Source organism: Poeciliopsis prolifica, unplaced genomic scaffold, assembly GCF_027474105.1.
Source record: "Poeciliopsis prolifica strain line A6 unplaced genomic scaffold, Auburn_PproV2 SCAFFOLD098, whole genome shotgun sequence".
In the NCBI taxonomy this organism is placed as follows: Eukaryota; Metazoa; Chordata; class Actinopteri; order Cyprinodontiformes; family Poeciliidae; genus Poeciliopsis; species Poeciliopsis prolifica.
Window position 1 is genome coordinate 324,001 of NW_026562473.1, and position 16,000 is coordinate 340,000.

Consider the following 16,000-nt stretch of genomic DNA (forward strand, 5'->3'; position numbering starts at 1 on the left):
ATGTTACAATAAGCATCTCACCTAGATCATCAAAAGTCCAAGACATGACAAAACAGAAACAATTAACTGAGTAAAAAGGGAAACAGAAACAAACAAAAGATGCATCTTCTGGGAAACTCTCACTCAGCACAAAGAGATTCGAACTTCTGCTGTAAAACAAACCATTTTATAAAAATGTGTATTCTCCTCATTTAAATATATGCATTAGGAGGTGTGTTTTTCCTTTGTGTGGGCTGTCTTAAATGTTAATTTTATTACCTCTGAGACCCACTGAAACACCCAGCTCTTCTCGTATCAGTCTCTGGCCAGACTGTGATATATGACGTGCAGCTGCAGCATTATCTCTGCCTCAAAATGATTCAACAAGAAACCAGTTGGTGTTTTTTAAACAAACTCGCACAAAATGTATTGCTTAATAATGACTATAAGTTTGGATCTAAGAAATAACTAATTCAAAACATGCTTAAAGAAATATATTTAATTCTAATATAGATAAAATTATTTATGAAAAGTTTTAAGATCCTAGTGAACTTTTGAACCATGCTAAGGAATTTGTTAATTGTCTGGCAGATAGATGCCCTGTCTAAAGAGAAGAAAATCCAAAGAGTCGAGTTTCAAAGGGTTTGTGTTTCTTCTGTCTTTCTTTAAGATCCTCCCTATACAATTCATGTAAAACTTTTAGAGTGGCCAGTTGTTTTAGTTTGGATTTTTATCTAAGTTTGTCTTAACGTAAAAGTTAACTTATGTACTATTGTGCTACTTTTAAAATTCTATTTCAACATGATAATAAAGGGGTTTATAAAACAGCAAAAAGAACAATACAAATAAGTAACAAAACAGACAAGACAAGAATGCCAGGGTGTTATATAGACTGTCTCAACTTTTTCTTCTGTTCGCTGATTGGCCCCGCCAAAAATCAACCGGGAACAATACGAGTCAAGCGGAGAAAGCGTGTTCATGTCTATGGGAGGAAGTCCAGACTGTTGGAAGCGAGATCTTTTTCGAGCGAAATTGCTAAGGAAGGCGATGGCCAGGCTGGTAATTCTCATATTAAATATATATTTTGGTCAATACGGCACTTATTTTACAAAAATAATAATGTTTGTTGGGCCAGCAGAAATTGAATTTGGCAGTGAAAATGAAGCTTCAAGATGTCGCCTCTGCTTCTGCTGCGTCTGCTGGTCTTTGGCGCCCTCTACGGGATTCTTTCCAAATAACACAGTGACAAAGAAAGGGAGAGAGGAAGAGAGGGAGGAAAGAGTGAAGGGCTAACAAAACTGTTAGGTTAACCTACTGAGGAAGTCGCAGCTAACCCAAACTACGACAGTTCCATAAAGGCAGACCCTGAAGCAGCGACCGCAGCATGCAGCCGCCACCCAGGAAGGTAAGAGGGTTTGATGAAGGATGGCTGAATATTCACTCACTTTAAAACCTACTTTCACTTTTCTGTTTGCTTGACTTGGATCACATCTGAACAGATTGAACCGTTATTTTAAGGCCATTCCTTGATCATTAAACAAAGCTGACATTAGGTTCCTGTGTGTGACAGCAACGTATTTGTAATATTTGAAATGTTTACTCTTTGGGGGAAAACAATGAATGCCCTCCCAGCTTTTCTTGAAACAGTTCATTAGAAATATTGTTCAGTTAGCATCAAAACTTTGTAAAATCAGATGTCTGATGTCCAGTAAAATCTGTTTCAAGAATATCTTCATGAATTTACTCTGTTGACTATATTCACATTAAATGAGATAATATTGATCTTTTTCTGTAAAATGTTTTCTCATGTCTGAAAATAGTCATGTTAGTGAGGAAAGGGGGCAGTACAGATTAAAAGTGGAGGTTATTGTTCGGACTTCTTCTACAGCAGGGGTGTCAAACTCCAGTCCTCAAGGGCCAGTGTCCTGCAGTTTTTAAATGTGCCACATTTACAAAACACTGGAATGAAATGGCTTAATTATCTCCTCTTTGTGTAGATCAGTTCTCCGGAGCCTTGCTAATGACCCAATTATTCTATTCAGGTGTGGTGCAGAGGAGAAACATCTAAAAGTTGCAGGACATGGACCTTGAGGACTGGAGTTTGACACCTGTGTTCTACAGTATGCTAAATGAAAGGAAGCTACATGCTGGCATGTCTCACAAAAATGTTTTCATAAATCTGATTTTGGTTTGAAAGTGATACCAGGGAAAGTGTCTTTCTGCCCTACCACCACAAACATAAATAAATACATCTAGCTAAATACCAATGGAACTTCAACTGCTTTCTGAATATGTCAGATTGGTTTGATGTGAAAATAATCTATAATATATTGAGCAGCTGCTGTTTATTGGGTGGAGTGAACAAAAACGAACAGCGACAATTTTGGATATTTAGCTAGTCATAACAAAGAAAAGGAGGTTCAGTTTTCAAAGTCCTATTTTCAGCATGCCATTCATTCATTTATAAATGCCACTGTTTCAAGCTACATATTTACTTAGCAAACTAGTAGAGCTTACAAACTAAATATTTAATGCCAATTTAAATGCTTAGTTAGCAATATAATTGATTCATTTCAAAATTAAACACTTATTTAGCGAGCTAAATGTTTACTTTGGAAGCTAAATATTTAGTTTTCTTATGGTTTGTTTCTAGATATCCTTTTCCATCTCCCTCCTGCTGACTGTGGACATGCTAAGCTGCTATCACCATGTTCTCTGTTTCCATATGACTCAGTAATTAAACCTGCTGCACTAAACTTCAGTGCAGTTCAAGTTAATCAGGAGGTTCCACTTTAATAAACACTGCTCTTTTTCTATCAATATCAAATGTTACTAGGTGGTTTTTCAGCTGCTCTCTCTTGACCACAAACACACAGCAACCTGCCGCTCGTTTCCCTTCACTATCATGCCGACTATTCACATCATTAACACAGACCATGGTCTCTACAAGGATAATCTGTGCCCTGTTAGCACTAGCATAGCGCCATCGCTGTTCTTTGTGGCAGGCTGGTGACATGTGAAAACTCTTCTGCCATGGGGGGCAGGAAGGAAGAAGTTACCTCTTCTCCATATCTACTCATACGTCACTTGAATTGGGTCATCGTAAACAGGATGTTTAGCAACGGCAAAGCAGATGCTGCGAGTCTGTTCTTTAAGTCATAGGAGGAGTCATAAGAGCCAGGCTAGTATGATGAGAAAGTTCACAACTCACTGTTTGTGGTTTCTGCTGGTCATGCATTGTAAAACACGCTATCGCTTTAGCTGGCACCATTGCATAATGGAGTGAGAGAGCACAACAAAACTAACTGAACTATTCATTTATAATATCGGAATGGAGTTGCACATACTGCAGTCCTTTAAACAGTCCATCCATCAATCCATTTTCTAACACTCTTATCCCTAGTGGGATTGGGAGGTGCTGGTGCCTATCTGTAGCTAACATTCTGGGCAAGAGGTGGTGTTCACCCTGGACAGGTCACCAGAATGTCACAGGGCAACACAGAGACAAACAGGACAAACAACCATACACATACACACACTCACAAGTAGGGAGAAACCAATTAACCAGTCATGTTTTTGGATTGTGGGAGGACGCCGGAGTACCTGTGCATGTTCTCCCATGCACAGGGAGAACATGCAAACTTTATACAGAAGACCCCGAACCTCCGGTGTGTGACCCAGGACCTTCTTGCTGCAAGGCAACAGTACTACCAACTGCACCACAGTGCAACCTGCCTTTAAACAGTATAACCACATCAACTCACTTTGGGCTCAAATGTAATGGACATGCAGACGGTAAATAAAGGAGAACGCAAAGGGGAAAAAGTGGGGAAAAGTTTTAAAGGTAGAGCCAAAGATAAGAGGAAAGAAAGAAGCAGAGAAACCAAGTCCACATCCCAGAAGACGGCTCCCACACCTGCAGAAAAAGACAACAACTGGAATTGCTGATCTGGGTCCGAAGGCTGATAGTCAGATACACATCCCGTCTAACCTGTAGCTGCTAAATATTTTTGTTTGGTAAGAATGCTATTAAAATACCAAGATATATGACATATTAACAAAGATTATAATTTGGTCAAACTACAAAAAAGCTTTTATAAGCCCTTTGTCGTCCATGTTTAAATTCTACTGACAAAATGTATGAAGAGTTGGATTATCTCTGTGAAGTTGTGGATATGAGAAAACGGGAAACCACTCAATCAGGTTTATTCATATATTGTGCACAATACAGAGAGCTTGTAGGACAATCAATAATGAAGACAGAGACAACACTTTAGTTTGTGGTGTTTTGGTGAGAGTTTCATATAACATGATCAGCAGATGTTAACTTGTAGTAATTTTCCACCACACCCATCTCTGAACCTGTGTGCAGGTAAAGGAAAGCCAGCAGGTGAAGCTGCTATTCTCAGAGCAGCTCAGCAAACTGCAGTCCAAACAGCACCAGGACACCGAGCTGCTGGACGAGATCAGGTGGATCATAACACAGATTGGGGGATATCTGTATGAACCCTGCCGCTCCCCCTCTACCCCCCACGTGCCCTCCAACAGGATCACTGATAGGCTGACAGATCAATACTGACATTCAATTGAAACAGTGTCATATTCTGTTTGTCTCTGTTTTCCCCAAGGTCCTTCAGTAAGCAGAGAGCGGCTATAGAGAAGGAGTATGCTCAGGTGAGGACACATGTTCTATTTCAGTCCACTGCTGGACCGTTTACTGGCACCTTTTATGGTTTTACTAGGAAGCATCTTCTTTATTGAATTCCTATTCTATATTTGCTTCTGTTGTGACATTACTGGGCCCTGCTGTCAGGAACAAGACAGTGATGGTTTCTAGCTTCAGCTCACCTGTGAATGTTAGTTTTGCACAGCAGTGCACAGTACTACAGCTACTTTTGTAGACGTGAAAAAAAGAATGCCTCATTAAATATCCAGCTTTTTAGTCTAGTCTTCATTTATCACTGGAAAAGAAATGATTTCATTGTGAGTAAACAGCAAAAATAAACCCTGTTTTGTTCATTAAGCAAAAATGCATTTCCTGACAAAAAGTTGACACACCCAAAATATTTACTAAGTGCGATGAGTGTGTGAGTTTCACCTTTGTTTTCACGCTGAGGTTTTAAAGGAGCAGATTGTGTTTTTCAGCCACGTACTGCCATTTTATAGCACAATCAAGTAGCTGTGTTACATTCAGTTGTTATAAAAAATGTTGTAGATACCAAATATGACCTAAAAGAAATGTGACTTTTGAGCTTAACACCTTAAAATTGAGCCTCTGTATCTTTAAAGGCTCCTGCTCTTTCTGAAACCCATCACAATGTGGCTCCTCTAGAAAGCCTTTAACAACATTTTTACCAGTGTTGCACTGAGCTCAGCAGATGCACAGTTCCACCAGGTGTTTGCTAATTGCTGCTGTCTAGTCTGAAGGAGCTGGATGAGGAAGTTGCAGGATAGGGTTGATGGGGTTCTACAAGCAAGAAGCTCAGACACAGCAACTTCAATGAGGAGCTTCATCCTCAAAGGCGGGGCTACGTCCACCCAGGCATTTTGCACAGCTGAATGGTTGTCATGGAGATTAAAGGAGATTTTGTTGTCATAAATATCTCATTAGAGAAATGATGATTTCCAGTGTTTTCAATGCCATGGAATGTTTTTTTCAGCACGTAACTTGTAAGGATTAACATCTGCAAAAACTTTCCAAATAAATTTTCCTTTTTGTGTTTACATATGATTTATTATACAATTCATTCATATATCTATCTTACTGATGATTTATATTACTTAATAAATTGACTTTTTAAGGATCACCATTCCTGGAACACACACATGACCTTACCTTAGTTTTAAAATCCAGCTGCTGTTTTTTGGCTAAGGTTTAAAAGAATAAATAGAGACATTTGGTGACAGTGCAGGTTTGAAACAGCTGCATCATGCATCTATTGTTCTATGAGAGCAGATACCATCTCCAGTCTTTTTTTGAGGGCTTTACAGATTATTTTAAGATCAACATTAATAATGGATCTGTCACTTGGGTCCTTTCCTGGTTTTAGCAGGAGACTATTGTTGGCAGAATTAATATTTGGCAGAAATCTGTTAATTTCCCCCATTTCCTGCCAGAATATTCCAGAATTCTTCATAAAATCTACCAGGACCTGGAGGGTTTTGATTGGGCATGCTTTCAGCTTCCTGGCTGAACTCCAGTTTCCTGAAATGTTTACACACTCGTGTGTGAGAAATGGCTCACCTTCATGTGAAGGCACGTGTGTCTTCCCTGCTGTGTGGCACACATCCTAATTCTTTATGCAATTTAGATTCTTGAGATCAGATTATTAAAACAAAATGTTATGCAATACTTATTAAACTAGTGCACTCAAACATCAGATAAAACTATCAAGATGGAAAACATACTTCCTGCCAAGCTTTATTATACATGTATTTATTTTGATGGTGGTGGGTGGATTGGTTGCTAGTAGAAGTTAAAATAACTTTATTTGTTTTTGTGGCATAAATAATGCATCTACCTGTGTAAAACAGTTATTATGCATGAGGTTATCTCGTTTTCAGGCTCTTCAGAGGTTAGCTGTCCAGTACCAGAAGAGAGACTGGCAGAGAGGAAATACAGACACTGTGATTTCTGGGTGACGAACACACGCACACACAGATACTATTCACACAACACTTTTTCATTCCGTCTTGTTATGAATATCCTGTGTGGGTCATTTTCCCCACACGGGATAAACATGGTTGTTGTAAACTATGCAGCCATTGGTGTCTGATTATGTTACACAATGAGCAGCAAAAGTAAGAAAAACTGACTACCTCCATCCTGTCTCACTTAGCAAAATATTTCATTTTTAATACGGTGAAAATGAACAAAGTTTTTGGTGAATTATCAGAATCACAAAGTTATTTTTATACTTTATTCCCATTGTTCAGGCTCCTAAGGTACTAAATCAATAACATGACTAATGCAAACATGATTATGGCACAAAGATTAATAAGTAATATAATGGAAATCCATTGTATTTTTGCTGAATATGTCTGCACAGAACAGATGTGAGAACACATTATTTTAACAGTATATGTAATTAATGCTTTATTTAATAATTTACTTGAATGCCCATATATTCAAATCTATTTAATTAAAGCAGGGACGATGCATATTAATTTGGAAGTACACCGGTTTGTTGCTTCAAGCCTCTTTCCGCTGGCCCCACAGTGAGGCTTACCTTATTTAAGTTCTGATTTAGTGACTTTCTGTGTGTATATTGCATGAGTGTAAGTTATTGTTGCTGGTGTGTGTGTTTTCAGGAGTGTGTTTGGAGTGTGGCGCTCGGTGGTGGACGCCACAGCTCAGACTGCCGCCTCTCGACTCGCTGCTGCAGAAGAATACCGTCGGCTTTTTGGAGACGCTTCCAAAAGCATCCACAACGCCAAGGAGATCCGCGCCAAACGAGTGAGACGGCATGCGAACCTTATACTGTGGATCATTTAGCAGAGCGAAGTAGCCCCTAAGAAACAATGATGGGGAAACATCACATTGCAGGTTCTGGAGCAGCTGCAGAGGGTGCAGGGCGAGGTGGTGGACACGCTGCGTGAACTGCACAGGGTCAAGAAGAACTACCACCATCTGAGTCACATCGCCGGCATGGCCAGAGAGAAAGTGGCTGACGCTCAGACGAGGTCAGACTTTCAGAAAAACATTATTACAAACCTGGTGGGCCATTAGACTTTACTTGGTTCTTCACCAGGCTAAATGTTTTATTTTATATTGTTTTTTGTTTTGTTTAGTTTTTTGTTTTTACAAGTAACAGCTTGTACAAGCTTTCCCTGCATCTGCCTGTTGGCCTCAGATGCTATTTTTTCCAAATTATGATGCTGACTTTTGCACCTCTGAATTTTTGTTAACTTTTAACATTTTTTTAAAACAAAAACATGGTAGTGAATCACCGCAGTGTCTGTACCATTGGGCTAAGCAGGTTTTCTGGGGGGAAATCCTGTACATGTATATGGTTTATATGATCTGAAATGTTCTCTTTACATATGAATCCAAAAAGCTAAGGGACTGTTATCATCATAAAAGCTCCAGTTTGGCTGTAATGTGTGTAATGCAGCATTCAGGCCTGTCACAATAACACATTTTGCTGGACATCAACTTGTCCCACAAAAAAGTGCAACAAATGATAATACTGTTGTTTTGAGCCTGTTTATTAATATTGATAATGGTATAATAATGCAAGTTTGTTCTCTCTAAGACCAAACACAGTTTTCCTATTGTTTTTTTACTCATTTGTAACATGTATTCATTTCTACCTGCTTATAGAACTAGAAAGAGTGAACATGGGATTTTTCATTTCAAATCAGGTCAACATAAGATGACTGCTAAGGTATGAACCTGCGGTAGCAGGGTTTTTTTTCTTCACATTTTACAGCATTTATGGGGTCTAAAATGTGTTGTTTGATTCAATTTGATTTGGTCTGTGGAAACCTGATTCATCTACAGTTGAAACCAGAAGTTTACATACAGTGCATAAAGGGAAGACATCTTTTTTTCTCATTGTCTGATCTTAAGTTGGACCAGAACTCTCTTGTTTCAGGTCGGTTAGAATTACTAAAATACTTTTATTTGCTAAAGGTTGGTCTGATTTAACTTAAGTCAGAGAGAAAAAAAAACATATATGTACCTTTTGTCTCTGTGAACGTCTGGTTTCAATTGTTTTCTCAGTAAATCGGTTTTGCTTGTGAACCTAATGATTTCCACTTCTTATATATATATATGTGTGTGTGTGTGTGTGTGTGTGTGTGTGTGTGTGTGTGTGTGTGTGTGTGTGTGTGTGTGTGTGTGTGTGTGTGTGTGTGTGTGTGTGTGTGTGTGTGCGCGCGCTTGTTTTTGCAGCTCAGTGCCAGGCTGAAAGAGTGTGAGAACCGTTTGAATGAAGCTCGTAATGAATACCTGCTGACTCTTGCAGCCGTCAACTCACATCACCAGCACTACCACACCAAAGACTTACCTCTCCTAATGGAGGTGAGAAACTCATACACTGACCAAGTGGAGACAAGGGCTTCTCATATTTGATACACAAGAATCAACCAAGCACGCGACTAGTTTTTCTTGTCATAAACTGCAGTACAACATACATCAAATGTCTGTTTAACCATTAAAATCTAGTAAAAGTGTCTGGTTTCCTCTGTTTCTCTCACCAGCAAATGGACGGAGACATTTATGACAATTTGAGGCACCACTTCATCCAGCTGTGTGGGACAGAGATGGACACCTGTCTGGCCTCGCACAAGCAGTTCAGCAAGATATGGGATGGTGTTGCTAAGGTTTGTACACGCACACACACACACACACACCCCCACACACGCACACACACACACACACACACACACACACACACACACACACACACACAGGTACACACACCTACTAAGGCATGCCACTCGGTTTTACTGACATCGTGGGGATTCCTACACACGTCTACATCCCAGAATAGCACATGACCCAAACTCTTGAAGCACTTTCATCCCCAAAGCTGAATGACCCAAACCAAGAACTTCTGGGTTCTGGAACTCAATAAAAGCATGTATAATTTCATACATAGATCTCTCTTCTGCTTTTGTTTCCTATGTTTGGTAAAATAGTCACATCAGTAAATTGTCTGCGAAAAGAAAAAAAACATGAATAATCATGATAAATGAATAAGAATTAAAAATAATAGTGAATAAATAGCTTAAGACCAAATGCTAAAATTAAATCATATACAAATCTATTAATCTCATGTTAAATAAATAAAAAATATTACTTTTTATTTAAGTATTTTATGTCAGCTTGAGTTATGCAGAACACATCTGATCATTGCTATGGAAACGATCAGAAGCAAGCCCTTGTGGCTGAAGTCCTGTGAGGTCACTGATGAGGTCATAGATGACATTTACATCACAATAGATCAAAGAGGTTCTGATGCTTAAATGATTGAATCTGAAAGCATCAGCCAGATGAAGACACTGGAGCATCAGAGTAGAGCATCATAATCACACAGCAGAATCATGTTTGGCCTAGCTAAAGCATTCGTCCCTTTTCTCATCCCCCTCGGTTGGGGCATTGGCTACGCGGTTACCTCCAGCATGCAGAAGCTCACGGACCAGTACTTTTCCGGGAAGGATTCGAAAGAAAACGCCAATCAACGTGGAGAGAAGGATTTGCTCTGGAAGGGTCCAACACCCATTTCCATAGAACAGACCGACCCGGAGGGGGAAGTTTGTCGTGAAGCGGGTGTGAGTGGGACCTCGGCCTCTATCCCCTCAAGGACCGTCCGTAGAGAGGACAACACCACTGCCTCTGAGCAAACCTGCCCGGCTGGGGAGGTTTGCTCAGAGCAGACAACCGGTGTGGTGGACTCTGTACCAGACAGTCCTGAGGGGGTTCCGACTGTCGACGAACAAACTGACCCGGCGGGGGAAGTTTGTTCAGAGACGGCGGAACATGAGGGCGAGGGCGCGGTTGTAGAGAAGTCTCCCCCGGCTGGGGAAGACTTGTCTGCGACTGACCTCGCGGCCAAAGCTGTGGCTGAAGCCACAGAGAAAGCTTTGGTTTCGCTGGTCCCATCGCTGACCCTTCCTTTAAATTCTCCTCTCCGCTTGTCGTATACAAGAACTTTTCCAATAAGATGTTCCCTGGTCGAGGAAGATGTTTTGGATCAAAATACTCTGTCTGCAACAATTTCCGTTGGCCTTGAGATCGATTGTCCCCCGGACACGAAAAAAGAAGAAGAAGTCGGCTCAGATTTCCCAGGGACACAGAAGACGGCATTGGTAGGCCATGGACTAGCGGAGGATGGACTTCGCTACAGCTGGGTGGACGCTGCTCTCCAGAGCGTCCTGAACCTGGGCGTCACACGGAGGTGTCTCGCTCAGGAAAGGGACTTTCTGGAGGCTTCGTCCATCCCCAGTTGGACGAGGCTCATCCTCTCTGCGGTCCATGACCCCGGCAAACATTTTTGTCCGGAGGACCTTTCCCCGGTGTTGATGGAGCTGAGGGAGAGGTGTCAGCCATCGGACCTGGGAAGGGACTTGGATATAAAATGTTTGTTGGAGTCATCCATGGTCTGGCTGGACGCTTTCGGCAGTGCCACAGATAGAGAGTTGTACAACAACAACTCTTGCTCTGTCTGTGGCACTGTGTTTCTTGAGCTGCTAAACAACGGCTCCCTGCTCTCCCTACCACCGGTGAGATTTCCAGCCAGCATTGCAACTCTCTTGTATTACTGGCTGGATGTGTGGGGGAAACGCCGTTGTTCAGTGTGCGAGTCGGCCTTGGAGAGAAAGCACTGCCTTACCAACAATAAGGTCCTAGTGTTTTTCCTCCACAGGCTGACCAGGAAACACCGGATAGTTTCCAGTCAGGTCGTAGATGTGCCGGCCAAATGCAAAGGTGGTACTGAAAGGTACCACCTGTCTTCCGTTGTTTGTGGGGGATCAGAGCCGACCCACTTCTACACTTATGTAGTGAAAGGGGGACAAATCACCAAGGCCACAAACCAGAATTTCTGCAGTGTGGACTTCACTGACTGCACTGAAGACATTTCCACGAATGGATTCATTTTTATTTACGAGAAATTGTAACATCTGCGACAGTTATACGGCCCCTCGTCCGGAAGATGATGAGGGTGCCTTTGGAGAGAAGCCAAAAATATTCAATTCAAAAGAAGAAAAAAGATCCCAGAAGACCTAACATTTATGGGACAGGGAAGACCACTCGGAGGGAGGACCAGTCGGACGGAGGACCACTAGGAGGGAGGACCACTCGGAGGAAGGACCAGTCGGAGGGAGGACCACTCGGAGGGAGGACCACTAGGAGGCGAGGACACGGAGGGAGGACCAGTAGGAGGCGAGGACACGGAGGGAGGACCAGTAGGAGGCGAGGACACGGAGGGAGGACCAGTAGGAGGCGAGGACACGCAGGGAGGACCAGTAGGAGGCCAGGACACGCAGGGAGGACCAGTAGGAGGCCAGGACACGGAGGGAGGACATATATAAATATACACATATAAATAGCAAACAGCGAACCCTCGTTTAGTTCCAAAAAGAACCTGCAAAAGGTGAAATCCACGATATTTATCATGGAGTATTTTATCATGGATATTATGAAACAAAACCTTTTTATAGACGCAAGCATTTGTTTAACAAATAAAAGTAGTGAATAAACGTACTGTAAAATGATCATCTGAATCATCAATACGAACCAGAGGCTTCAAATTGCGAAGATCAGAACCGAACCACCGCGACCAGAGTCATTGGATTGGAACGGGAGAAATGCAAAATGATTATGAAAACACAATACAAAGTGCAGAAGGACAAATAGAGACTCGCGTGTTGCAGCTGCATCGTGTCTCCGCTCTGTCGCGGTTTTTTCTTCCAAAGCCCGTGGTGCAGGTGAGTTTTTTCGTGAGAAGAATAAAGTGATTGGTAGTTTTTTTCTTTGCAAACGTAAATTTGGCAAGCTGTTTTACAAGCTGTGTTCATATTAAAATGCAACATTATTGACACACATGTAGCGAAGAAGCGAAGAGACTGTTTAGCCAATCAGAATGCAGAACACATTGCACGGTTAAAAACCGTGAAGCAGTGACACCGTGAAACGCATTATGAGGGTTCACTGTATGAATAAATATGATATTCATACACACACACATACACACACACACGCACACACATATATATATATACGCACACTTATATATATATAAAAAATAAATATGCATATATGGATCTATATATATATATATATATATATATATATATATATAATATATATATATATATATAATATATATATATATATATATAATTTATATATGAATATATATATTTTTTATATATATATATATATATATATATATATATATATATATATATATATATATATATATATATATATATATATATATATATAAATTCCCTTCTCACCCACCGCGGGTGGTTCTTATCCTCTGAGCTTGGGTCCTCTACCAGAGGCCTGGGAGCTTGAGGGTTCTGCGCAGTATCTTGGCTGTGCCAAGGACTGCACATTTCTGGACTGAGATGTCTGATGTTGTTCCTGGGATCTGTTGTAGCCACTGCTCCAGTTTGGGGGTTACTGCCCGAGGGCCCCGATGACCACAGGCACCACTGTGGTCTTCACCTTCCAGGCCCTCTCCAGTTCTTCCCTGAGGCCCTGGTATTTCTCCAGTTTCTCGTGCTCCTTTTTCCTGATGTTGCAATCACTTGGTATTGCTACATCTACCACAACGGCTTTCCTCTGATGTTTATCCACTACGACAATGTCTGGTTGGTTCGCCATTACCATTTTGTCTGTCTGGATCTGGAAGTCCCACAGGATCTTAGCTCCGGCGTTCTCCACCACCTTTGGGGGTGTTTCCCACTTTGATCTTGGGGTTTCCAGTCCATATTCTGCACAGATGCTTCTGTACACTATGCCTGCCACTTGGTTATGTCGCTCCATGTACGCTTTCCCTGCCAGTATCTTGCACCCTGCTGTTATGTGCTGGACTGTCTCAGGGGCCTCCTTGCACAACCTACACCTTGGGTCTTGTCTGGTGTGGTAGATCTGGGCCTCTATTGCTCTGGTGTTTAGGGCCTGTTCCTGGGCGGCCAGGATGAGGGCCTTTGTGCTGTCCTTGAGTCCAGCTTTTTCCAGCCATTGGTAGGATTTACTGATATCAGCCACTTGGGTTATTTGCTGGTGGTACATCCCATGTAGGGGTTTGTCCTCCCATGATGGTATCTCTGGCACCTCAACCTCCGTTCCCTGTTGTCTGAGACATTCACTGAGCACATTGTCTGTTGAGGCTTTGTCCCTGATGTATTTATGGATCTTAGTTGTTTCGTCCTGGATAGTGGTTCTCACACTCACTAGTCCTCTGCCTCCTTCCTTGCGGCTCGAGTACAGTCTCAGGGTGCTGGATTTGGGATGTAACCCTCCATGCATGGTTAGTAGCTTTCTAGTCTTGATATCTGTGGCTTTTATCTCCTCCTTTGGCCAGCTAATTATTCCAGCAGGGTATCTGATTACTGGCAGGGCATAGCTGTTTATCGCACAAATTTTGTTCTTGCCATTGAGCTGGCTTCTCAGGACTTGCCTTATTCGTTGGAGGTATTTAGCTGTGGCTCCTTTCCTTGTGGCCTCATCGAGGTTGCCATTTGCTTGTGGTATACCTAGGTACTTGTAACTGTCCTCTATGTCTGCTATTGTTCCTTGTGGGAGTGAGACTCCTTCTGTGCGGATCACCTTCGCCCTCTTTGTGATCAGCCGACCACACTTCTCTAGTCCGAATGACATCCCAATGTCAGTGCTGTAGATCCTGGTGGTGTGGATCAGTGAGTCGATGTCTCGCTCACTCTTGGCATACAGCTTGATGTCATCCATGTAGAGGAGGTGACTGATGTTGGCCCCATTTTTGAGTCGGTATTCGTAGCCAGTCTTGTTGATAATTTGGCTGAGGGGGTTCAGGCCTATGCAGAACAGTAGCGGGGATAGAGCATCTCCTTGGTATATGCCACATTTGATGGACACTTGTGCAAGTGGTTTGCAGTTGGCTTCAAGGGTGGTTTGCAATGAAGGCTCTCAGAATCCTGTTGATGTTATACATCTCTAGGCATTCAATGATCCAAGTATGCGGCATTGAGTCATAGGCTTTCTTGTAATCGATCCAAGCCATGTACAGGTTAGTGTGTCGGGTTTTGCAGTCTCGGGCAACTGTGCGGTCTATGAGGAGTTGGTGTTTGGCTCCTCTGGTATTTACACCGATACCCTTCTGTGCCGTGCTGGGCCATGTGTTTGCTTATCTTGGCCGCTATGATGCCTGACATGAGCTTCTAGGTTGTGGAGAGGCAGTTTATTGGTCGGTAGTTGGGTGGGACTGGACCCTTTGATGGATCCTTCTGGATTAGGATTGTCCGCCCTTCAGTTAACCATTCAGGGTGAGTCCCACTTTGTAGCAGCTGGTTCATTTGGGCTGCCAGTCGCTCATGGAGAGCAGTGAGTTTCTTTAGCCAGTAGGCATGGATCATGTCAGGCCCTGGTGCTGTTCAATTTTTCATGCCTGAGAGTCTTTCTTGAACATCTGTCACAGTGATGGTTACCGGGGCTTGCTCAGGGAGGTTGCTGTGATCCTCTCGTAGAGAGATCAGCCACTGTGCATTGCTGTTTTGGGAAGCCTCCCTTTCCCTTATGCCTTTCCAGTATTGTTCAGTCTCCAGCCTTGGTGGGTCTGCTCTGTTGTTATTACCCTGCCATTGAGAGTACACCTTAGCTGGTTGAGTGGAGAAGAGCCGGTTAATCCTTCTGGATTCATTCTCCCTTGTGTATCTCTTTAGGCGGCTGGCCAAGGCTTGGAGCCTCTGTTTGGCAGTTTCAAGTGCTTCAGGTATGGGCATCTGCCTGTACTTTCTGGGTACTGGTCTTTTCATTGTACCCTTGTGGAGCTCTGACAGTTGGCTCACTTCCCTCCTTGTTACCTTGATTTTAGCCTCTAACCGTCTTTCCATGGTGGGTATTGGGTCTCATGGTTGCTCTTATAGCCAAGTATCTCAAGGATCACTGATGCTGAGTTGTAGATCAGCTCATTGGTTTCTGTTATGGTGCTGGTAGGGATCGTTCTCAATGCTGCATTCACATTCTCAATGAGACTTTCTGATGGTACTTCACTCAGCCGTTGTAATTGGCGCCGAGGAGGCCTGGTTGTCATTCGGGTCATGATTCTCTCTCTCAGGTCAGCAGCTGTCTCGTTCAGCTCTGTTTCGCTCATTGGGGCCGTGTATCCCCTCACTGGGTGGGGACTTGTAGTTAAGTCCCCACAGTCCTGACATCCGGGTTCCTCCCTTTTGCCGTAGCATTTGTGTTGTATCTCGTCAATCTCAAGTTGTGATAGCAGTTGCCGTTTGCGGATGTTGGAACACTGAGCTACTAGTTGTTTAGCGCTTAGTGTTGACTGGGGATGTCGAAGTAACCATTCCTTCC

The 16,000-nt window shown here is 42.5% G+C and overlaps 1 protein-coding gene across 1 annotated transcript in view; it reads left to right on the forward strand.

The window, feature by feature from the left end:
• Window positions 1–1,289: 1,289 nt before the first annotated feature.
• Window positions 1,290–16,000, forward strand: part of LOC129353856 (F-BAR and double SH3 domains protein 1-like) — a 32,724-nt gene continuing 18,013 nt past the window's right edge. The window contains exons 1-9 of the mRNA XM_055023326.1: window positions 1,290–1,384; window positions 4,352–4,449; window positions 4,608–4,653; window positions 6,544–6,617; window positions 7,291–7,435; window positions 7,526–7,662; window positions 8,303–8,366; window positions 8,876–9,004; window positions 9,184–9,306. Of these exons, the coding sequence (XP_054879301.1) occupies window positions 1,364–1,384; window positions 4,352–4,449; window positions 4,608–4,653; window positions 6,544–6,617; window positions 7,291–7,435; window positions 7,526–7,662; window positions 8,303–8,366; window positions 8,876–9,004; window positions 9,184–9,306 (837 nt within the window). The 5' untranslated portion in view covers window positions 1,290–1,363. The remainder of the gene's footprint in view (window positions 1,385–4,351; window positions 4,450–4,607; window positions 4,654–6,543; window positions 6,618–7,290; window positions 7,436–7,525; window positions 7,663–8,302; window positions 8,367–8,875; window positions 9,005–9,183; window positions 9,307–16,000) is intronic.